The 26,122-nt window shown below is 33.5% G+C and overlaps 1 protein-coding gene across 4 annotated transcripts in view; it reads right to left on the reverse strand.

Annotated features, from left to right (window-relative positions):
- Positions 1-26,122, reverse strand: part of CEP128 (centrosomal protein 128) — a 95,524-nt gene that overhangs the window by 66,879 nt on the left and 2,523 nt on the right. For all 4 annotated transcript variants that reach the window (XM_042872953.1, XM_042872944.1, XM_042872962.1 and 1 more), the window contains exons 2-12: positions 23,679-23,842; positions 22,856-22,942; positions 20,496-20,622; positions 19,434-19,555; positions 18,578-18,669; positions 17,784-17,856; positions 13,772-13,888; positions 4,725-4,811; positions 3,134-3,208; positions 2,069-2,201; positions 353-513 (exon numbers count right to left, since the gene is read on the reverse strand). In XM_042872953.1, coding sequence (XP_042728887.1) covers positions 353-513; positions 2,069-2,201; positions 3,134-3,208; positions 4,725-4,811; positions 13,772-13,888; positions 17,784-17,856; positions 18,578-18,669; positions 19,434-19,555; positions 20,496-20,622; positions 22,856-22,942; positions 23,679-23,828 — 1,224 coding nt within the window. In that variant the 5' untranslated portion in view covers positions 23,829-23,842. The remainder of the gene's footprint in view (positions 1-352; positions 514-2,068; positions 2,202-3,133; positions 3,209-4,724; positions 4,812-13,771; positions 13,889-17,783; positions 17,857-18,577; positions 18,670-19,433; positions 19,556-20,495; positions 20,623-22,855; positions 22,943-23,678; positions 23,843-26,122) is intronic.

Genomic DNA, 26,122 nt, shown 5'->3' on the forward strand with positions numbered 1-26,122 from the left:
GATTTATTTTTGTTAATATGCTTCTCATAGAACAAGGTATTTCAGTTTGACTGAAATTAAACTCACAGAAGTAACTCCATGAACTGCTATTCATGGTAACAGCAGATAAAAATCAGATCATCTTTTATTTGGACATGAGAAGAAGGCAAGTGATACAAATCATGAATTCATGTGCAACAGTGAATTCTTTGGTTTATTAAAAAAGACAGGAGAGAAAAACTTCTGCAAGCTCAGATCACCTTTCAAACTTACTCATAGAATAAACTCAGTAGAGTTTGAGAGTCACTCACACTCTAATCTGGCTTATAACATACCTTAAGCATATGGGAAATTATTTACAAAGAAAACTTACCTCTATGCGCAATACAAGCTGTGCTTTCTCCTTGTCCTTATGCTCCATGTGTCTCTTTAGCTCTTCTATCTCTGACATTGCTGTGTTATGAGTCAGTTTTGCTTTAAGCTCCAAAATATGTTTCTCCAGTTCTTGCTTTTCTCTCTCATATCTTTCAGCTACTATAATACAGTGGGAACAGAATAATATGCCCAGTAGAAACATGGACTCGTGGAAAATTATTTTTTTCATTTTACTTCTGGCAATTTTCTATATGTGACTGTTACAAGGCTATTGATGAATCTGTGAAAAATGGCTATAATTAATGATAACCTTCCACTGAATAAGACCAGTATTTCAGGGCTTATTGTTTACTAATCATTTTAGGGGGTCTCCCCACTCCCTAATCCTTGGGGAGAAGAAAATAAAACAAAAAAACAAGTAAAATAAAAAAAAAAAAATTCCAGAAGTTTCAAGACAAAGATTTTAAACAACCTGAGTGTGAGTTCCAAGATGGTATTGTTTTCTGTGAATTATGTCTCAATACTACAACTACAGGAAAAGTTCTTGACGAAAATAAGCTGTAAATATCCTAGGCCAAAATTTCAAAAGTCTTTAGAGGTAAAGAAAATTTCAGTTTGCATACACCTTCCAAGAAAAAGAAATAATTCAGTAAACAAAAATAATTGCTTGATTTTTCATTTCTTCTCCCTGTCTGTTTTATACATCCATTATATTTCCCTACATTTTCACAACACTTGCTATAATCATAAAACAAATGCAAAAAAAAAAAGTGATTTTCTTGAACATGAAAAGCATAGTAATAAGTTCTCTTTTAAGCCTGTACACTAACACTGAAGTAACTCAATAAAGAACACTAAAATGACAATCCTGTGTTACTTCTGAACCTAAACCATGTACACAATTAATCATTTTGCAGTAACCTATTTGAGAGTTAGGAATCTGACTACCTGATTTACATTTCCATGATCAAGATAATTCAATAGCTGAGACATGAAAACATAAAAAGTCATTAACTAAATTAATTTAACATTACCAAAACACTGGACTTGGAATAGCTGTTCTTCTATGATACTGAGTACCACATATCTTTGCTAATGAGAAGAAAAAGACATTCTCCAATGCATTTTGATTACATTTGAAAAGTTTAATGCCAGACAGTTATCTAACAAAACAGCAAAGGCTTCACTAAGGATATAATTTAATATACTATTACATGTTGAAATTGTTTAAAATACTTTTCTTCTAAATATCATTTCCCTAGAATTCTAAAAAGCTGCAATTTCAGTCATGACTGAATGATACTGGATTATAAGGATAATATTCCTAAATACTCTGGAATATGATGGTACTTCATAAGAGCTTCTACCAAAAGCCAGCTACAAAATGGACATCTGCTATAATTTTCAAGTTGACAGGTTTTAAACTGCAAATGTAATGAAAAGGGAAATTTCAAAAAAGAAAAGAAATGAGGAGTATTTAGGAATAACATAAAAACACTATCCAAAACAATTCTCTCCAATAATCTTCATTTGTTTTAACCACAGACATCAAGGTATTATATTCCAAAATTGATATTTATTTGTTAGAGTATTTATTAACTTCAAAGTGAGGATTTTATAAGCTGTTTTAGTTGAAACAGCAAAGGAACCTCAATTAACTTCCAGGTTGATTAACTAATTTGCAGGCATCTAGCACCAAACTTGAGAGCTGTACCTGTTCTAATTCTCCTTTCATCTTCTCGCACATCCTGGGAGCTCTGATGGTGCATAACCACACTTGAAATTTGACGCTGCAAGTCTGCACGATCTTCCTCTGCTCTCAAAAGTTGGGAACGAAGATCTTCAATCTAAAGCAAGTATTGAAGTATCAGACATTTGACAGAAAACAGAATGAAAGTGTAAATAATATACTTTTATTAAATTGTAACAAACATAATAACTGTACACAACGTTTATAAATAAATCTCAATAGTTCTGCAGATAGTAAACAAAAAAAGATAATTTAGTTCCTAGTTAAAGCCACAAAGTGTTTATTCAATCAAAATTAAAAGGATCATTTAAATCCGTTATGGCGACCATGGCTGAGCATTAATTTCTCCAGACTAAACAAAATAATATCATTTTATATGTTTTAATTGTCTTTTACATTGAAAATATATGTATAAGGTTATATGTTTTATGTAAATTCTACTCATTAAATATATAATATGCCAATTCTCAAGAAACATACTAGCCTTTTATATATTTTACTCTTTCTCTTATATACAGTTACAAATGTTTAGGTAAAAGGACTTTTTTCCTAATGCTATAATCATCCAGCTTTCCGCATCCTTAAGATTCTACTTTATCTGCATCAGTAGGCATCATACAGAATACACTTTGGATCATTTTCAAGATGGTTTGCTTTCTTTTTTAATTTTTTCCTCATATGGTAGTGCACAATACAGCAAATACTGCTATGCCACTGATGTACATGAAGTCATGCACTTTGCATAACAATAATCACTAATATAGAAGTTGTTCTAGAGCATACTATGAAGGGCAGTTACAAATAATGTGTTAATGCACTTGAAAAGCACCATGACTGCTATTACTGTTCTTATTAATACATGAACATACATCCAAAAAGGTGTATACCTGTATTCAAATCTTTCTTTCTGAATCTCCTTCCATCCTTTCCAAAAGAACATTATCAAATATGAGATAAGAAGATTAATCAAAAAGACTGAAATAGCCAAATATGAAAACTTCAGTATTTCCATCACACCAAAGCAGTTACCTGATGCAAAAGAGCTTCTCTATTGCTTTCTGATTGATTCAGCTTTTTCTGGGACTGCTCCAATTCTTGCTCAAGCTTACAGAAAATGATGAAGAAAGAAAAGGTATGTGTGCATCACAGTACAAAAGTGCTATTTAACTAGTTAATCCTGGCACAAATTAATTTGTACAAACTATAATTTAAAATAAAGTATAATATATACCATATTTTTATTCATCCAAATCCTTAACACAAATTTTCATTTGTATTACATCCCAGATATATTTAAATCATTAAAAGAATGTTTAACTTACAGCCTATGTTTTTTTTTGCATACTTATCTACATAACATGAAGATGGTATATAAACTCCAAAACAAACAAACAAAAAGAAACAAAATAAACAAAGAAGCATAAAAGCTACTTTTCACAGGGCTATAACTTAAACAAAAGAAAAAAACTAGTATTAAAAGAAATTTTAAAAACATGCCAGGATTTGTGGCATACTTTCAAACTCAGAAAATAAGATGACTTAACATTTGAATCTTTGCCATATAATTTATTCATAAAAACGTCAAAGATGACAATTTGTACAACTGGTAATTGGTAAATTCTGTGCTTCTCTGTACTGTGTTCAAAGTTCAAAGTTGTATTTCAGTTTTTTTGGAAACAAGATGACTGAGAAACTGAAGAGCCTGGACTTTCATACAATTAGAATTTTCCCTAAAATACTGTGTCAAGGGAATGTAAGAATGTATAATCAAGGTAGTCAGGAAACTGATTACCATTCCAAAACCAGAAAACAAAAACTATGAAATATTTTGAGAACTCTTGTCAAAAATAACTCAAAGATTGAAAAGATGCATGTGGAAATAAAAATAGTTTTTCAAAGCGGGAATTGTTATCACAGACATAATATCCCTTTTGTGAACGCTAAGGAGGCTGGCAAATGTGCAAAGTAAACAGGACGAGTATTAATGAAATTAAAAGAATAACAGAATATAAAATGCTACATCAATTGTCTTGTGCAAAGGTTTAGCATGGAAATTATTGACAAAAAGTTTAAAGTTTATATAAGAGGGGGAAAAAGCTAGCAATAACATAACACTGCCCTTGCAACCTGCAAAAAAAGGAAATAAGCAATTTTGTTTTCTACAGATGGTAAAAAAGAAACAAAAAAATAGTTCAGAAAGAAAAGTATTAATAATCACTAGTTTGCAAAATAATGAAACAAGCATTAATTGCTGAGATGAAGAAAAGTCACATTGTAGAGCTGCTGAAAATATTTGAGAGTTAACTACATCTATTTGACTATTCGGAGACAAATCAAAAAAGAAATCAAGGATAATCTACAAGCTTGTCCGTCTGGCAAGATGGAGCACTTGTAAAAGAAACAGACTGTAACTAAAGAGTTTAGTAAGAAAGACCTAAGTTTACTGTAGTTGCATTCCGTGTGTCTGATATAAAAAAGCAAACAAGAAAAACTCCACTGTATTATCTTAAAGAGTAAAGAAAGGTTTATACTGCTGGTTTATCTGAAGGACAAAGAATATACTACAGCATATGACGTTATACAGTAACTTAAACCAAAGAAGAATAAAAGCAAGGCTTACTTGTTTCTTTTCACTTTCATATTTCACAACTTTATTTTTCACAAGTTCTTCTGTTTCTACTGCTTTAGCATCCTGCTTCTTTAAAGCCTTAAAAATTGAAAAACATATTGTGAACTTCATTTAAAAAGTTAGAAGTCTTCCTTTTAAGTACATTAAAATGAAGCAATCTGCCTTGCATTTAAGAACTAAACGAGTGCTTTTTGAGTAAACGAGTGTCTGAAATTTCCAGGTGAAGTCAATGCCTATTGTCATGAAAAATAACAAAAAAATGCTCATGCATACATAGGCATACTGGGCCACATACAATATTACAACTAGCATTAACATCCTTCTGATCTATAGATCCACAGATGCCCAAGACTGACCCCAAACACTATGAAGTGAAAGACTAAGAAGTTGAAGAGACCCCTTATAGATAAACTGTAAAAATATCAGATGAGGAGAATGTATTCTCTAGTACAGAATATGCAATTACACTACATATGACGCATTGAAGTGAGGAAAACCCTTCTATAAAGTTGTTTGAATTCTGACAGATGTTTAGAATTGTAGTGTTAAAGCAGGATTAACTAAATCATTCCTGATCTAAAGCTCGTTATGCTTTACTTCAAAAATAAATAGACAAACCATACAGATTTTTCCTGTCCCACTTCGAACTGAGTGTCTAAAACCACCAACATAAATTTTATAAAGCATCTTATGAAAATAAAACTGCTTTGACTACTAATTTTGAAATATTGTCCTTCTATAAACCAACACTATTTACAAAATGTAGCTAATTACTGGTAAAGAAATGCAGCAGACATCACAAGACATATGTAACACAAAAAAAAAAAATCTTAAGTATTGCATGCCATAACAAACTCATCCACTTCATTTGCTATGAATTTGACTAATCGCATCAAAAACTCATTTCTTCGCTATAATACATGACCAAGCAGTTTCCAGGCTAGCCACAAAATCAATTCATTGGAGATCTTAGCACACAGCTTTTATTTTGATCCAATATTACAAAATATAAATACATCTATAGCCTGCCCAGAACAAAAAGCTTTTTTTCCAGTCTGTTCTTTCTAAATATTTATTTTACATCGTAAAGGAATATTTCCTTAAAGAAATATCCCTAAAAGTGATTCCTGTCATTAGTGCAATTGCAATGCAATTTTGAACATTTTCTACTTGCTGTATACTGGGGAAAGTTTGCACTTCATTAAAAATTCAACTGTAGAAGCTTTAATTTCATAAGTAGCTTTGTAGAGAAATAAATGGATGTCTATATTTCTCTTAACCTTATATCCTCATCTCATAAAATGCATGGATTTCAGTATATTTTGGCTTTCTCTCCTGCTTGAACAGTTTATACTAAAAAAAAACAGATTGCGGAAGCTACTTACAATGTCACTGAAAATATTATGCTACATAAAGAATTAAGGTTTCATTTTACTGATTCATAATCAGATAAATCACAATCTTGCAGTATTTAAGGTATTTTTCTAACTATTCAGTACATGTTGAAATTCGTCCTTATGAGTTACCAATATAACTCAAAGTTGCATTCAAATCTGACAGTTTCCCAGCTTGGTCAAAAGGACTCTGGGAAGAACTCCCCTAAAGCTATAGCACAGGGAAAAAATAACAGCTAATGTTATTACTGTACGTAAGGTGGTTGTTGTTTTACTTGTAAGTGATACGTACTAGCTGCAATTCTGTGTCATTTTTCTAGCAAAATTAGAAGCACTGCTATATACAGACAACTGTTTGCCAACCTTAATTTTTGCAGTAATTAATTGTAAATGTAATTAATTGTAAAAAAAATACATTTCTTCATGTGCTGATTTTGCTAGGAAAGTCAGCATATAAAGATAATAAAATTCAGTTTAAGGAAAACTAAATTGTAGCTCAGTAAAAGCTGAACTGAATTAGAAATCCTAGGAAAGCTTTCAATGATGCCCCTGTAAAAGGCAATAGTACATTTCTGCATCACTAGTACATCCAAATTCACAGAAGAACCACAGAAATCAATATGTCATTTCAACTTACCAGAATCACTGTATAATATTTAGACTATTAAACAGCAATAACATCAAACAAAAAGGCAGACTTTCATATCACTGATACTACAAATATAATGTTTGCTTTTATTTTCTGTATATTGTTTTTTTAAAAAAAACTACCCATAATCGTTTTATTATTAAGAAAAAACACTTCAAATATATCAAAGTTAAAATACTATTAAAAAAATGAGATGGTATAATAAAATAAAACATACCTCACATGCACTGCTTCAACTGTGAAACATAGGTTTTTCCAATAGGTACCAGACAGAACATGAGTTAAGCAATTAGAACGTCATTAAGAATGGGAAATATTTGGTCATCCACAACCAATAGCTCTTACTAATGACTCAGAAACTATGTAGGTAAAAAATAGCACTATGCTATCTATTGCCCTCCTTCCTAATTATCTCTTACTGGCTTATGCCAATCTTGTTCTCCTCCATTGAAGATTTCTCTGCAAAAGGTTTAACTTCAGAAATGAAGACTTACATAAAAATGTAAAAGACACCATATAAAGAGCCAACAACTTTTTTTTTTAAATTTCATTTCACAGAATCATTAAGGTTGGAAAAGACCTCTAAGACCATCTATTCCGACCACCAATCCACCCCCACTGTGCCATGTGCCTCAGTACTGTTTCTTGAACATTTCTTGACCATCGCCAGGGACAGCGACTCTACCACCTCCCAGGACAGCCTGTTCCAATACTTGACAACTCTCTCAGAAAATAAGCTATTCATAACATCCAAACTGAACCTCCTCTAGTACAACTTACTTCTTGTCTTATCACTAGTTACCTGAGAGAAAAGGCCTACCCCCATCTCTCCACAATTTACTTTCAGGTAGCTGTAGAGAACAATAAGGTCTCCTCAGAACCTCCTTTTATCCTTCTTTGTTGTCACCAAAGAGGGAAATGGGGGAATGAAAGGGTCAAAAAAATAACAAGTAGGAAGTGGATGCTGAGTACAGCAGTTCCAATATCCTTCCTGATAGTTTCCTAAAAACAGGCAAGCGTGGTCCAGGGAACTTAGCAAAGCAGCACTGAAGCCCCAAGGAGTGGAAGTAAGTCTGCAGTCATTAGAATTACCCCAACAACATCCTTTTTTTACAGGGATTAACGTGTAGGCTGGCCAGTAGATAGCTAGCAAGGAGGTTGTGTAAACTTGTTAGGCCCTGGAGGGAGCCACAAGGAAGCAGAGAATTTGTGTGTAAAGACATCTTTATAACATGGTTTCAGGATGGACCATTTAGATGTTCTGCAGTCTGCTCAGTCAGAAACAGGCTATCATCTCTGACAGGCTAGATGAACTTTTGAATTAACCCAAGGGAGCAATTCTTATAGGTTTTTATTGTTTTTTTAAATAGACTTTACTGTCATGAGATAGTACAAGAATATCAACATACGTTATATAGCTCCACTCACTGTACTTCATCCGTAGTGCACTAAAATCCACACTATTAATAAGAAAATCATTTACTTGCTACTATAAGTATAGTAGAAAGTATAGGGGAAAAGTATAAGAACCGTGGTTACAGAGGTCTCAGCAATCTTTTCCAAGAAGAAAATCTTCAAAATATGACATTTAAAGTTTATTTTTAAAAAAAAAAAACTTTTCTTCCAAATAAAAATAGATTTGAAAGTAGCGCACAGACCACAAACTGAAATTGGCTCTTCCACAGTGAAACTGAACAGTGAAATAAAGTCATATTAGACAAAATATGCAAGCAGACCAGCTTCATGCTTTATTTAAAAAAAAAAAAAAATTAATCGGAATGAATTTTTTTCCCTTATCTGCCACATTAGGAGCTAGCACTGGTCCAAGTATTTTACTATTTCTTTAAACATCTTGCCTAGCTATTTCAGAGACATTTGTATGAGACCTGCTCATGTTCCAAGACAGAGACGCAAGTCAGACTCAAACTGCAATCAAAGCAGAAATTACTAGCCACAAGTGGCACACCACACAGCAAAAGGGCAAATATCAGTCATACATTAAAACATCCAGATGTGTCAGGGTACAGATAAAGATTATGTTTGTTTAAAAGGGTCATAGAGAAGGACACATAAAAATATAACTTTCAACATTTTTGACCATCGCTCTACCCATCCTCTATTTAAAGTCCACCAGCTCTTCTGCACTTCACAGTACGTGCAGTAAGATGTACCCATAGTCATTACTTTAATATAATCAGTGCATTCAAAACATTCTATTAGGATGATTCTGTACACCTAAAGTGAACAATGCACGCTCCTTAGGTCCTGAAGGAATTGGCTGATGCAGTTGCCAAGCCACCCTCCATCACATTTAAAAGTTTTTGGTCATCAGGAAAAGTCCCTGGTAAATGGAAAAAGGGAAACATCATTTTCATTCTTAAGAAAAGGAGACACAATAGAAGGAAGAGAGACAATACAAGGAAGGGATGCCATCCAGAAGGATCTGGACAGACTTGAAAAGTGAGTCCATGAGAACCCAATGAAATTCAACAAGGCCAATTGCAAGCTGTTGCACTTGGGTGGAGGCAATCACAGATTTTTTTTTTTTTTTTTTTTTTTTTTGAGAACAGCCCTGTAGAGAAAAACTTGGTGGCCCTGATGGGCAAAAAGTTGGACAACAAGCCAGCAGCATGCACTTGTAGCCCAGAAGGCCAGCTGTATCCTGGGCAGTATCAAAAGGTTGGTGACCAGGTATAGAGGGAGGGGATTATCCCCACACTGGCCCATACTCATAAAGCCCCATTCGGAGTACTACTACAGCCACCAACACAAGAAAGATGTGGAGCTGTTGGAGCAGATCAAAAAGAGGTCCGTGAAAATGATCAGAGGGCTGGAGAATCTCTCCTGCAGAACAGGATGTGGGAGCTGGGCTTGTTCAGCTTAGAGAACAGAAAGTTCTGGGGAGACTTCATTGCTAACTTCCACTACTTGATGAGAGCTTATAAGCAGGAGGGAGACTGACTTTTTACACAGGCAAAGGGGAATGTTTTTAAACTAAAAGTGGGGAGATTTAGGTTAGATGTTAGTAGAAAATTCTCTTCTCAGAGAGTGAAATAGTTGTGGAGAAGATGTGGATGCCCCATCCCTGAAGGAAGTCAAGGCCAGGTTGAGTGGTCAGCCTGATCTAGTCGGTAGCAACCCCGCCCAAGGTAGGAGGGGTGGACCCAGATGATCATTAAGGTCTCTTCCAATCTTAGCCATTCTATGATTCTATGAATTTCATCAAAATGATTCTCATTTGATCAAAATTCATAAAGACAGGCATAAGAATTAGCAAAGTCATCCAGGATAGCCATTACATACAAAAGGTGTTTTAAGGCTATTTTTAAGAATATTTGATCTTGCTTTAGAAAAATAGGGGTATATATGCAAATGAGTGTTACTAAGTGGATGGTGCTTTCACATTCAAAACAAAGCAATAAAGAATCTCAAAATAATTTTAATTTAGACAAAAATCCATTTTGGTAAAGTATCCTATGTATACATGCCAGCAGCAATGACAAGATGAACACATTTGATGTCGTTTCTAATTTGAAACAAGTTTATATCACAGATAGAAGTGAAGATGGGTGACTCACACTAATTTCAGGTTTTCTTTATAAGCACTGCTTAAGTAGACCTCGAATACACACCAACTCAAGAAATATTACCAAGCACAGAGTCAAAAAAAAAATGCAAACTTAAAGACGTAAAATTTTATATTTGAAGTTTTCTTTATAGCCAGCATATAAGCAGATATATTCTTCATTAATAATCAGTTCATGGTGCTAACAATGAAATACAAATAAAGTTTGATGATCATGAAAAACACAGACAAAGAGAAGTCAAATGGAGAAAAAGAAATAGCAAAGTGTCATCACGTTCAGTTAAGCTCTGAAAATATGTAACTAAATAATCTAGATTTAGGAAGATGTCCATCTTCAGATGGTAAAATACTGACAAGTAGTGGCCAGTTACGGGCATCGCACTTTCCCTTACAGATCACTATAACATTTAAACCTCATCAGAATTTTTAATTAAAAGTAATGCTGATGAAATCCAAAAGTTAAATTTGATTTGGTTTAGTTTGAGATGCACAGCAAGCAAAATAATGAAAAAACTGTCTCACCAAATTGCCACAAATACTTTAAATAGTATTTATTTGTAAATTATCCATACCATATTGAATGATTGGATTTTAGATCTCAGTCCAAACCTTATCCCCTTCCAGTAGTGTTACTTGTAAAGCATGTTGGAGAAAGAAAAAAAGATAAAAAGAGACTTCACAGCATTAAATCCATGCAATGGTCACCACAAGACCGGAGTTTTGCAAAGACTGCCTACTTCAAATACAGGATGTAAAAGAATTTATAAGAAACCATGTAAACTGAAAAATTTCTCTAAGAACTTTGCTCAAGGACTTAAGTGAATGACAAACATAATTCTTCTATACTGTAGAAAAATAAATACCTTAGCAAAATACAATTACATCAGTGCAAGTAATGAACAAATGAACAAAAAGACTAGTACTCAGCTTACAGATTCATTGTTGAAACGACAATCATGTAAGACTGTTCACAAATTTTAAATGCTTCACAGTCATAGGTTTCATTATTCATTTTATTTGGTTTATCGAATAAAAATCTATTTATCTCTATCACCCCCATACAAAAGAAACACAAAGAGAAAAAATACCAGTTCAAGAACTCAAATTCTTAGATTGTTTTGGTGCTGGCATTTTTTCCTCTCCTTGTTTTCAATTCAAAACAACATCATTTCTAGACTTTTTACCTCCGTAGAAATTTTTACATTCCTATTTCCTGTGTAATGTATATTCTATAAGGTAGAAAATATTTTTCCTCAGAAAGTTTTCTCATACAACACCTTCCCAGTTTATATTACACTGAGGATTGTATTAGAGTATTACAACACGTACAGAGTTCATATTATTTTGTTCTTAAAAAGAGAACAGTTCCAAAATTAAGCCCAACCTGGTCCAATTTGCCAGCGTGTCAACTGAAGAGCTCAACCTAAGAAAATGTTCCTAAGAGCTCTGTTCCTAAGAAATATAAACACTATCCAGAATTCACATAATTTTCTACTTGGAGGTTGAACATAACAGCCTTGATATAAGCAGCAGGAAGAGTTCTACTACTACTGGAAGTGTAATGGAAGTCTTTGTTTCAAATCTAAACTGTCTCCATTTTCTTCTGCAATCCATTAAAGAGTCTCCCTTTCATTAAAAAAAAAAAAAAAAAAAAAAAAATTGTCACTAGAATCTATTTCTTCCACTGAAGGTCAGAAGAGCCTGAAAAAAAAAAAAAATCCTCCATTCATTGCAATATCAGTAATCTAATTTTCACTAGGACCTCAAACAGTACGTCCAGTCAAAGAAACCCAGAAGCCATGATGGAAAAAAAAAAAAAAAAAAAAAAAAACAACACCCAGAAGGAAGATACAGATACAGAGATACAAGCCCCTTCCTGAGAAAGTGAAGACATTCACCAAGAATGAGACTCAGAAAAGTTGCAATTATGAAATACTGGGTGTGGAATAAGTCTGTTCCAGTCAGGACTGGCTCTGAATCTTGGGTTGGGCTAACCTTTAATAATGAAAGTTTACCAAGCAAACTAATAGGGGCTAAACTTTCCTGTTAGCTTCACAAATGTTAGGGTCTGAATACTGAATTTTTGTATCATAAAATCTTGTTTAAACAGGAAGGGAAAACAATTCCCAACTCCTTGGGAAAAACAATTTAAAAAAATGTGTACAACAAAATCGCATTTGCAGGAAAGATTAAAATATTTTCACATGCAGCTGGAAAGCTTAAAGGAATGGAAGGTTAGGGCAACCACTTTGCATTTAATATTCATTTTGCATAGAACACAATAGATGAGCTATTTGAAAGAAATATATCTAGCTTAAAGGTTTGTGATTCACACTGCCAATCGTGAAACTCTTTGAAATATATTTGAATTCATTCACTTGAAAACAGATTTTCCTTGCAAGGAAATAATCACAGTATCAATATATCTTTATAGATAAAAGTCATTACATTATTAAGAGCACAAAGGAAGATTTTTCCAATTAACAGATAACACTATCAGGTAGCAGCAAATCCTCTCATAACGCATGCTGCTACCAGATTGAAGGCCCAATCAAAAGAAAAAGTCAAGTAATAGACATAAGCATATTGAAGATTAAAATCCCTATGAAATATTGCATCTTCTGAAAACTGTAATAAAGCACACTTGTTCATATAAAAGTTCATTTCACCCACTAAGATATCAATAGGGAAAAAAAATGATGCGCTAATTTTGAAACAGTAGTAGAAATACTCAGAACATATTTATTAGTATTTTAAATTCATATTTTAAAAAGTATGTTATCTTCTTAAATATGACCTCTTTGAAGAGTCTCTAGTCTCATATGAAATATAAAGCACAGGTCTACCTTAAGGCTCCTCAATATCATGGCACAGCATAAAACTGCTTTCCAAAAAAGCACATATACCATCATTAAAAATAAAAACATCAGAATTATGGATTTCTTTTCAACTACACCTTTATATTAGAGATGACATTGTAAATAATATCTTAAGGATTGGAACAACCTGATCTTAAAGGTCTCTTCCAACCTAAGCCAGTCAATGATTCTATAAACATGAAATAATTACAGTACGTTGAGATTCACACATTTTCCAAATAGCACTATAAGCAGAAACAGAGGCATACTTGTCTTACATTTCATAAAGTAAGCACAAAAGGACATTATATTACAAATTGAAATTACAGAAAAGTATTAACATTTTTATTTGTCTATTAAACAATGTTTTATACTTCATCAGATATTTGCTCTGACCTAAACTGTTTGAAAAGCACTGAAAAGCCAATGCAGCGTATTTGATTGCCAGTTTGACAGACACAGGGTCATAAAGACAGCAAGATCTCAATTTGATCCTGAGTATCAGGAGTTTTCATTTGATCTTGACTATGGAGAAGTTTTCATTTGTATACCTCTTGTAATTGAACAGACATCTGTCCCAGTTGGTCCTGGCGCCTTTCTATAAGCTGTCTTTCAGCACGCATTTCTTGTTCTATCTCCTGAAGTCTTCTCTCTACACGTGTTGATACCTTCAAAAGGAAAAAAAAACTTGCAGGAAATTAGGGTGCATTTCAACCACATACTGAGATAACAATAGAGAAAATAGTAAAGAAAGGAAAATGAAATAACTTATTTTATCAAGCAAGATTTTGAACAGTATAGCAAATAACCAGAGTTACAGCACTGAGTACTCAAGATTGCTGTCTTGTTAGAAATACCCTCCTCGTTCATTTACATTACTTTTTTGCAAAGTGGTAGTTCTAATAAAGCATTAAATAAGTCAGTACCAAAGCTTGGTAGCCACAATACATAAATTTTAGCTTCTCAGCTGCCACAGGCCTAATCTATAGAGAGTCAATTCCTTCAATCCCCTGTATGTAAAGCAAACCAAAAAAATTGCTTCATTTTCAGAAACCCATGAGTGACAAGCAGTAAACAAGAAACAAGTACAGAAGAATAATTGTGTGATAGCACAAAATATTTACATAACTTTAAGAATTTTTCCCAATATTTTATCAATTGATATACAGAGGAATATAAGTAAAAGTCTGTCATTTGTTAAAGCAATCTGTAATTCAACATCAAGCTGCAATCCTTATTTTTGCTTTTCAAGCTGCTAGCAGACAGCACCCTCTTGTGGGCAGCAAATTAAATTTATATCATCTAAGCTGAAGATTAGTTAGGAAAATAATTATGTTTCCTCCCTACTTCAAAACTAACGGTTTTTAAGAGTCACTAGAAAGCAGCTCAATTACCAAATGATATTCAAATAAAAAACAGATTTAAAACACCATTCAACTACAAGTTTCATATATATGGAGTGAACAAATTCTCACTAAGCATGCTTCTATTAGCATATGCATGCGTATGGCTAGAAAATTTTAAGAACACGGTTATGTAGCAAAAGTAACAATTAATGACATGCTTATGCTCTGATCTTCATGAGTACTATAAAAAATAATACATTCCTTATATCTTTACAAAAGGAATGTGTCAGTTACAGCTTAAACCGTTACAAATTAAAAAACTGTTCTAGGAATATTCAAATGAGGAAATATTGAAAATTGAGAAAATAGACTGATTATTTTTCCAGAAATTGATTGGTAAATATGTAAGGGCAAAGAAGAAACTTCAGCAGCAACTTTACAATCACTTCGGACTGTTAAGTATCTCAGCTGAGCTGCATGAGGTTGTTTCAAAATATTTTATTTTTTACTTTCTGCCTTAAGCAAATTGGGAGCTTCTCACTTTAAGTATGCTCCTGCATTTCCTATATTTTGTTTGCTTGTGTTTTTGGTTTTGTTTTTTTGTTGTTGTTGTTGTTGTTGTTTTTTAAGATAATTTGCATACACTACTTTTGGATATTTGTCCAACTCATTTCCTCCATATACTGGAGCTTTTTCTGCACATGATGTTATTCCATAAACATAAAATTTGCACTATCACAAGCTATTCCAACTAGATAGGTTGCTCTAAAAGTAATGCCTCTTATTTACTGCCATGGAAATGACAACAGATAGAAACACCACAATAACACCATTTGATAGAGCAAATTCTCAGTTACAAATCGTCATTTTTCACTATAGTCCAATCATCAACCCACGCTGTGTAAAAGTCTTTTACTTCATTCATTGCCTATTTGAGTATTTCACATATTAAAAGCCATGCATGGGACTTGATTTATAACAAATGTCCTCTCTTCTGGTACAGTTTTTGTTTATTCACCACACAAAGTACGTATTAGTACCAAAAATGCAGTTCCTCCAAAATGACAGTTACCCAATCTACACTGGTGCACACATAAGAATTGTGTTTCCTGGTTTTGTAGCCTTTCTGATCTTCCTCAGTTTATCACAGAACGCATGACATGCAATAATAGGAATAAAGACAGAAGAAAGATTAGAGCCATAAGTAAGCAAGTAGTAAGCAGCACACGAAGAAGAGACTAAAACTCAATTATCTTTTTTTTTTATCCCAGATGACCCTAATTCAAGACAACATTCCTACCATAACAGTATGTATCTTGTCTTCTAGATCAAAAGCCTTAGCGTAGACAAGTGATTCACTGAAGAACAGTACAAGGAACATGGAGCTTCTACATAATAACATGAAATGCTAAACTAAATAATCATATTTGCCCTATATAAGAACATGATTTAAAGATACCTTTTCAGCACTAGAGACTAACTGAACAATACTCATGATGCTAAGTGCTCCGCCTCTGTGTTAGGCTTTCATTTAGCAGCAAATATCTCTAAAAGTGGATTTGACTACTAAGAAGCCCCCCCTACCATTGCCAATCAAGCACAAAGTAAAGAACGTCCCATTTAAAACCAGGGTGACAATGCCTGTCCTAGAAAATGATGTCTCTGCAGCCAACTGCAGCATTATTGTTTTCATTAGAAGTGCATCATTAAACGTTTCAGCTTCCAAAGCTTTATTTGGGAGAGAAACTATCATCCTTGAAAAGAATTACTCTTCTTTTTCTATTCCCCTTATAAGTAAAAAAAACTAAGGAGAGCGTCCTTGTTATACTGTACATCTCTCACTTTTTGCTTCACTCAGATAAAATCTGTGACATCCAATTTCTAGTTTTGAAAACTTGCTATAGTAGGTCACAAACAAAATACAATTTATTTCTTTCAAAAATGAAAAGACAGTGGCTGCCAGAATTCCAGAAGATTGAAGAGGAGGGTTAGTTCCTCTCATTCAAAGGCACAGAACAGCTGTACTCTGGTCAGCTGCAGCAGCCATTTTCTTGTGAATAGTCCTGCTTAAAACTTTAGAGCTTGTTAATTTCCTGTGACATTAGAGAGGGGAAAAATAGTATACTGAGAAGCAGACCACAGCAAAAACAGTCTTGCAAGCATCTAAGAATTCCCTACCAGATAAACAGAGCTCACATTCTAACAAGGACACCCTGCTAAATTCCTCTAAGAAGGCTGAAGAGGCAAGTCTTCCTCTGCTGATTAATTCCATCATATTAAGTGGTATTGATAGATTATAGTCTCTTGAATCTCTGCCCTATTTCATCTGCACAAGTACAATCATTAAGCCTGTTGATGCCAAGAAGTTGCTCTTGCCTACAATACTGGTATCAATGACAAATGCATAACTAAAGACCTTGCCAGATCATTTACTACTAATTCACGCAATTTTAGAGCAAGATCAGCCATCTAGAAGAAAATAAGTACACTCAACACAACGCTTGCTCCGAAAAGTAAGTATTGCTTCTGATATCGAATTAGCATGCACAAAAAAACATAGACTCAAGTCTGAGTCTGGAACTACCTTTTCCTAACTAGTGGTGTTCTCATCTTCTCTCGTGCCTGCAGCAATACTCTGATTTGACTTCCAACTCAAAAGATTAGAATTAGTCTCCTTCCAGCAGATACAAGAGGCAAAAAAAGAGAATCACAGCTGCACTGTCTCCTTTGCTACATTTGCCACGATGCTAAGATCATATTCTCAAGAGACTCATTCATTTCAGAAGACTGCACAGATCATAAGGATTGAAAAGGATAGGGAGAGGGGAAGGAAAAGGAAACCTCAGATTTCATGGTTGTAATAGAAGCTTCTTTAACATGGAAAAATCTATCTCTCAAAAGGTATTTTGCACTTATAGAAATGTTCGAAAGAATGTTCAAACAGCAGCTTACGCCAAAACCAAATTTTTAAACAAATTCACTGCACACCCACCTGTAAAACATTCACTTTGACTTTACACAAATAGCCAAGATAAAAGCACTTGTTCCGCTGATTTTATTAAGGAAGGATAATATTACAACAATCTTGTCTGGCCTGGAAAGGATCCTGTTCAGATATACATACTAATACACGTTGCTGAGTACCAGAGCAAACAGTAGCCCATATCTTGCTTAGAATATTAAATATACATGATCTTTTCTTGGTAGGCACACTCACCGTTTCTTGTTTTTGGGACTCCGAGAGCTTTTCAGACAATGCCGCTAGAGCCTCTCTCATTTCTGCATCAGCCCTTCACAGAAAAATACAGGTAAGCCTTAATAATCTGCAGCGCAAAAGCTAAAGATCAACTGGGTTAATTTTAAGCAGCAATACTCTTGTGGATTTTTAGGCTACTTGAATTCATTCTACAGCTTCTAAATTCCTAGCATAATTGGAGACCAGCCTCAAGTGGAAAATCTGTAATAGAAAGAATTTCCATTTCTCTAGTGAAGATAACAGAGCACCTAATAATGATTCTATCTAGTTTGAAATACCAGACATCAGGTCAACAAGTACAAATTATGAACACGTCAACACAATCCTTTTGAACAGGACTAGTTCTTACTGAGAAGAAGAGTACTAATTCCTGTTATTGTTATTAGAAAAAGCATCATATGTTGAGACGGCATGTACTGAAATAACCAAATCATTATGGCCTGAATGAGAACTTGTCCTCACGAAACTCCAGTATCAAGAACATAAAAGGAATGTTTTACTAACAGAAACTCCCAAACCCTTTTCTGTCTGTCTACATATAAAAAAAGGGAACGAAGCTACATATTTTATGCAAATCAGAACTTGTACTTGCTATTTACACTTAGAAATACTGCACAAGAGGATATGTAACAAGCCATTCATAGTACTAGTTGTACAGATGTACTGGTACAGCGTACAGATGAGTAATTTATTATTTAGAAGCATATAAACTATTTTCTCCATTGTTCTTCACATGCAAGTTATATGGTGTATACCTATCTCTTCTTGAGAGCTCCCGACTGATGTCATCTCCAAGACGAACTTGTTCACTACTAATATCGCGAAGAGACTGGTGGAAAGAATGCATCTGTAAATTAAAGTACATAAAGTAAGCCAAGGCTTAAGAAGGCTTTTATCTATAATATTTCAAAAGTACACCTATACAAACTTTTAAAAAGAAAATATTAAATAGAAAGCAGCAGATAAAAATAATGTCTGAAACAACTTTATATGAACTGCAGATCAGCCTAGATGAAGCCATTGTGCTTCTGTTTCTATAACCCTTCACAACACTTTCTCATTTACATTTGATTTTCAGTCCATTATTTGCTAAACAAAGCTCCCAACCATGTTTTTTTCTATGCTTTCATTTTAATTACCCGACATTGCATCATCTTTTTAACTTAATGCAAGGCAAATTGAAAGATCTGAATGGTTAAAGTCAGGACAAAATTTCCTGTTCATACATGCTAGTACAAATGAGAAAGAGTTCTGCCCAGCTATATGTACTGCTAAAGAAAGACAGCATGTAAAACTGCAAGTGACCAAGCAAAATACTGTGATGTTTTCAGAAACTAGAATCTACAGAAATTTTCATTACTTTTGACATCACACTATTCACTTTCTTTTAAATCTATGAATTCAGAATTTTATGAAACTTATTACACTGACTGTTACAAGATTACCGTCTAATAAAAAATTGCACAGAACACTGACAATATTTCATTGCTGAAACTTAGCCTCCTTAGCTTCACCATCAAAATAACTTTATTTGATGTAAAATCGAAAACCTTGATAGCTGCATATAGTCTGCTCGGGAAAAGAACTCTCATTAGCAACTCTCATTAGTACCTGATTCAAATTATCAGTCTCGTTGACAAATCGAACACTTGCAGATCTAGACCTTCGATGTCTATTGCCCTGTGAGTCTCCATAATCCCTGAGAGGAGAAGTAGGCACGAAGTGGTGGATCCCTTTAAGTGATAAAAGATGAGGAAAAAAAAGAAAAGACTTTTTTTTTTTCCAAACAGAAAATGTTTAATTTTGCTTTGGGAAAAACTTGTGCTTCATCTTGCGAGTATGGATCACATTACAGGTAGATTACTGATGTTATGTAAAATTCACAGGCATACTTGTTTAGCTCTCCCCAGGATTCTTCTACAGTTGAAATATTTTTGTTACATATATTTATACATATACACACATGCACAGGAAGGGTAAGGGGAGTAGGTAAATTATTTCCTCAAATTTTATTTGTCTGAGCAGTGGCTTCTCTTCTGTCTGGATATAATAAAGCTTCAAACTAGAACTAGAACCTTTAGAACTTACACTAGAAAAAAAAAAAAAAAAAAGAAAATTTTAATGTTTCTCCTAAAATGCATTTAATGCTATTCCTGAAATGAATATTCCTCCCAAATACATATTTTCCTAAAAATAATAATTTTTCCAAGAGACATGCAATAGTATAACCTATGGAAAAGTTCATCATTTTATCTTTTCCTTTTCCACAGAGTATAATTGTGTATAATAGGTACATGTCCATAGTCTTTTATTTAAAATTCACATTTTCTTTTGCTGTGAAGTAATCTTCAAAAGCTACAACATTTTGGACTAACTTTAACGTACATATACCTAAAACTCATGCAGCAAATAAGGCAATTTTCTCCATGGAAACTATCAACAGTTGATTTAGATTTCTTGAGATACCAGAAAAAAAAATAGACATTTACCAAATAAACAACTGCTAATACTGCTAAATGCTTAATACAGGTCACCCAAATTTCTACACTGAATTTTTTTGAAGAAATCAATGACCGCTCTTCATGTCAGTATCTTTATACAGTTCTATTGCTAATTTCCTCTTTTCATACAGTAATAATATTTAAGTACATTCAAGCACCATAAGTATTTTACCTGACACAGTTTCCCCATCCAAATCACTAGGGTATAAACTTGAGAGAGAAGCACTTCTCATTCCAGAATTTCGGGTTAGTCGTTGACTTTTTAACTGACCTATAGACTGTTCCAATGTTTCTTTTAACTGCAAAGAAATCAGTTTACTGAAATATAAACAAAGACATATACAATAGCATGAAAGTAATCTTCAGTCATTAAGATAATAAAAGCTCTTTTTAAGCCAAGTTTCACCACGAATTACTAGCATTTTTCTTGGTTATCTCTCGTACACATAATATTCTCCTAGCTGTAGTAAAACAAGTTTTCAACATTGGCAGTTTCAGACATTAAGTTTCTTAAAATACAGATGTAATGCACCAGGAATACTGAAAAGAAAAAAAACAAGCATGGCTACTATAAGCCAACTCTGGTTTTAAGCCTCTCACTTTTATCACACCTTTATTTGAAAATCCAAAAAACCTGTATTTCTAGAGGATCATCTCTCCTCCCCTAAGAGAAATACATGAACAGTACTTAAATTACTACTTTAATCTGCAGAAATTAAGTGAGTTGGATCTCCTTCTGAGTGGCGCTTTTTTTCTAAAGCTAAAAACACTATTTTAAATCTTCACTGATCTTCAAGTTTGCTTAGGTTCTTTCTAAAGTGTTTTCATTATATTATTTTATCAGAACTCAATCACTAAGAAAAGCTGAAGCCAGAGATAGGATCTCCTAAAGTTTCCTTAAAAAGAGAAGTTACTTGAAGAAAAAAATAAGACAATGCAAGTACATTAAAGAAAAAAAAAGATTACCTCTGCACTCAGTAATTAAAAAAAAAAAAAAAAAAAACATCGTATGAAGACACCAGACAATCAAAACAAGAACAGCAACAACTCAGTCTTCAAATCTAACCTGAACCTGAAACTGACTAATCTTGGATCTCTAACAAGGGAACATAAACTCTGAATCAAGCTACAAGTGCTTAATTTGCATGCTTTACTCTGTCAGCACTAATTTTCATTCCCTCAATATGAAACGAGATACAAAAAAGTAAAAATAAAGAAGTAGTGACACTGTCAAGAATTAACACTCTGGTTAAAAAAATTAGGTGTTATATACATATATAAACACATTTCAAGGTGCTTGTATTACTTTAAAAAAAGTTATTAACAGAATAAAGAGAGGCTAGTTGAAAAGAGATACTAAAAGGGATGTGTTTGAACAAAATAGCCTTTATAATCACTAATCAAAACTCCATTCCTTGATACTCCCGTATCTATCACACCACCATTTAAATGAGAAATTCACTAAGGTTTTTTCTTAAACAGCTATAGTAGAAGAAAGAGATGCAATACTTCCTGATCCCAGCTACATTTCCACATATGTACTACAGCAAAAAATTCTGTTTCAAAAAGGGAGCAGAAAATGGGAAGCTTTTTTTTTTTTAAGCACTAATCAGATGGTATTTTCTTTACTACTTCAAACACAGGTAGATGGTTAGTCCCTAGATTTCTCTTCAATTTGAGTCATAATCAAAAGCCACCTAACATAACAGAAAAGATGAGTTATAAAACTAAAAATGTTTGAATAATGTTTCACCTTGATGTCTGCTAACAGAAAACACTTCCAGAATAATGAACTACATTTAGAATCAGCATTTATTAAAAACCATGTTAAATGGGTTCAGTCATCACCAGAAATTCAATAACTACAAAAAGATTACAAAGATGCAGAGTTCAAATAAGAAAGTCCATGAAAGTCTCATCTCTGCTGACCAAGAAACAAACTGCTAGAAAGGCCTTCCTTCTTTCTTTCCTATAGATTTAGGATTTCTTCTCCAATTCCCTCCGCCTCCATGTATAAAATAATACTGCCTTGTATTCTAAGTTTCAAGAAAGCACCAGTTACAATTTGTTTGAAACAAAGTTATAAACCGCTCTTGCCCTACAGGCATTAATTTATTTTACAATCTCTGTTCAGACATCTGCTTTCAAACTCACAGAACCCTGGTGTGTAAGAGAACTTCTGTTCACCTGAAATTTAGAGAAAACTGGTTGGTAGGTTCAGAAGCTATTGCAGAACCATAGAAAAAACTACTGAAACAAAAGGTACATGTTCTATTTGCACACTGTACTTCCCAGACTATCATAGTACATCTACTTGGAATCTATAAACCAGAAAAGTAATAAGGTTTCAAAAACGGTCAGAGTTTCATTATACAACAGAAAACTAAAGTTTGGCTTAGGCTGCTCAAGTAACTATGAAAAGTTAACAACATCTACTTAACTCTTGATATATTCTACCCATTGCCACCAAGTTTTCGACTGTAAATGCTGCTAGGAAAAGATTTAAGAAAAGATAAACTGAAAGTTGCTCACAGTTGCTATTGCTTCTGTTTGTTCCTTGTTGTATTCTCTGTATTGCCCCAGCAAATGGTCAACATGTCTCAGGTTTCTGTTGGTATCCTTAAAAAAAAAAAAAAAATTTAGTTTGAGGAAGAAAAATCAAATAGAAATCTCCAAAAATCTAACATCACTGTTGTCTTTACTATTCCTGATTTATGAATAAATTAATGAAACAAATTGTTTCATTTTTTGTTGTTGTTGTTTTTAAAGGGCCTAAGCATTCAAAAATTCCAAACCCTATTCAAGAAGCCAGAACCTGAAGAAGTACAGAGGAGCTAAATGAATAAAATACAATGTGGTGGGTTGTTTGTTTGTTTTTTTTAAAACAACACACCAGTAAGGACTTAATTCAGACAAAAACAGCGTAAATTTTCAGCCACTCACCAGAAAAAATATTTTTATACAGAGATCTTAAAGTAACTTACACGTATTTTGCTGGCAAAATAGATAAATAAATTCCTGAAGATGAGCACATTTATCTAAAGTAAGGAAGTTCACCAAGCAGACAAGGGAAAGTAGAGATACAGCAGATAAAGCCACACTTTAAAACCTTCATGAAGAAATTAAAGAAACTGTTACTAAGGCTCTTAGGTAATATTTTCTTTATGGCAGGAAATCAGCACCCTATTTAAAAGGCAAAACTGTCAATATAAATATACTTTCTTAAAGTTTATGGCAAGATTACACAGCCCTCAATTTATTTATCATTTATCTATGGCATGGACAGCATTTATCACAGCTTACAGCTTTCTTTACAAACTGTTTATATACTTTAAAACAGTATTTCGTAAGCAACCTGTAAAGTGCTTGCTAACGTATGAATCTTCTCTGTAACTTCTTCAGCACCATAGTTCCAAGCTCTGTTGTGAGATGCTTTCCTCAAAGGTGGCCATCTTCCTATTTGAGCCCTAAAAAAGTTGTCTGAATCACTGGATGAATCTGCCATCAGTATCTTGAAACCTAGGTTGAAAGATCAGAAAACGAATACTAAATCGTTATTGTAACTGAACAAATCCAAGCCATACAACATTTCCAAAGCAACTTCATAGACTATTCAAACCACTACATTAGCAGGATGTATCTTAGAGGCGCATCTATCAACTGTTCCTCAGTTATTATGCTTGTTCACATCACGCAGTAGAGGCCAACATGCAAGGAGACCTCTTTTGGACAGAATTAAACCACCAGACCTATTCTCTACACTAGCAGGTGTTCAGTACACAAGCAGAGATCATAGCTGAAAACAAATCATCTCTGTAAAATATACATCAGGAGAGCAAAACAACTGATGAAGCCCTCATATGACCAGACAACTAGGCACTGCAATCTTTTCCATCCAAACTACCCTATCAAAATCATTCTCCCTTTGCCTCACCCTCATTTCTAAGCTATATTTAGGTTGACTTTGCTCAACTAATACCACTGATTGTGTGAAGTAAGATTAAGAAGCGGTGTCTTTAATGACTCAAGAAGAATTCGAGACATTATGATAGAAGGCAAATGCAGAGTCTTTAAAAGAATAGAAAGGAAAGAAAATCAGGGCCAAAAATGACACACTAATCAGCTTAATTTTAATATGTGGAAAAAAAATAAAATAGGCTATTTTAAGTTTCTTTTTTTGAGAAAAGCTATTTTACTAGAAAAGCAATGTGTGAGTTGATATCAAATCAATTTAGCCAATAATGGGTAACTAGAGTTCGTTAAAGAAGAAAAAGGCAGTAGAGGTTACCTTTGAACAAACAAAGCATTAAACACTCAATACATATACAAAATTAAGCTAAAGAAACATGAACCAAATTAAGCTTTAAAAAAAAAAAAAAAACAGAAGTTGAACATCAGAACTCAAAGAGAAGTTGTGTCACATAGACAAATAAAGTGAGAACCTACAGTAAATCTACTACATATTTTCTTTAAATGACCTGATAATAGAATGGAAGGTTTATTGCATTTGCAGAAGCTTATAGACGCTGGCAGAAGAATCAGAGAAAAATAAAAAAATATTTGGCAGACATTAATCAAAGTTCAATATGCACTGACAATGTAATGTTCTAGAAAGAAAAAGATGGGGGGAAAAAAGCTACTTTCAAAAACAGTGAAATACTACTACTTTTACCCACCCTGCATTCAACATAACCCTATTGCTGTACTGAGGTTAAAGAAACCTGCTTGAATCAAACTCAAAAATAATTTGAGGTAGAAAATATAAGGCTTGTGAGGAAAGAATGGGGATTAAGAAAGGCAGAGTAACGGAGAGAAAATTGGAAGAAATTGTTAGAAGCTGGGATCAGTAATGACGGCTGTAGTAAAATCAAGTAGTAACATTAAAATTGAAACCCTGTAAAACTAGGTTAAGATAGAGCTTTTTTTCCTCAAATTATCACACAATGCAGCAGTCTGCCTAGAGTTTATGGAGTTACTACCATTGAGATTTATGCTAACTATCTTTGTGGAGAAACAGTCTGAATCTAAGTATTTTGGGGGAAAAAGGAAAAAAATGACAAATTTTTGAATTCCTTTTGGTCCTGTAGCAGATACAAGTAAAGATATTATTCTTCTAGCCACTAAAACAGAAGTTCCCCAAAGAAACCATGGATGAGATTTAATTCTTACACTGTATATTATACACATGCCAATTGATGTTTTTCCAGAGTCTTATTAAAAAGATATAAATTTGTGTCTGCTAGACTTGGATAGAAACTTTTCAAATATGAAAGGAGAATAAATCAATATAATCAGTTCCTGCTTAAGTACACCAATATTCCCCACAGCTGTTTTCTGAAGTGAGCAATTTATCTCATCTTTGCTCCCCTTATCTCACTAAAGCACACTCTGACTGCCAGTATCAGCAATCACTATTCCAGTATGTCTCACTCCAGTCAGATGAAATGAAGTCTAAATGAGGCTAAGCAAGCATGAAAACTGAGTACTGGGAAAAAAAGGGAATACTAGATATTTAAAAAGAGAGAATAAGAAAAGAAATAAAGCATAGATAGTAGTAACGATGTGGAATAATTTTAGTTTTTACCATAAGGTCTTGCTAATCACTATATTAAGCAGTATTTTCCCCATCAATCTTTACTGGAAACTCACACAGACATCAGCACAATCTGTATTCTAGCACACAAACTACCTGCATCACTGATAAGCATAAAAGAAACTTCTCTCTCTCTCAAAAAAAAAAAAAGAAAAAAGAAAAAAAAAAAAGTCTTATCACTTGTTTTGGAGCAATTTTTAATTCCT

Source organism: Lagopus leucura, unplaced genomic scaffold, assembly GCF_019238085.1.
Source record: "Lagopus leucura isolate 7727_CA_CO unplaced genomic scaffold, USGS_WTPT01 Super-Scaffold_1, whole genome shotgun sequence".
Taxonomy (NCBI): Eukaryota; Metazoa; Chordata; class Aves; order Galliformes; family Phasianidae; genus Lagopus; species Lagopus leucura.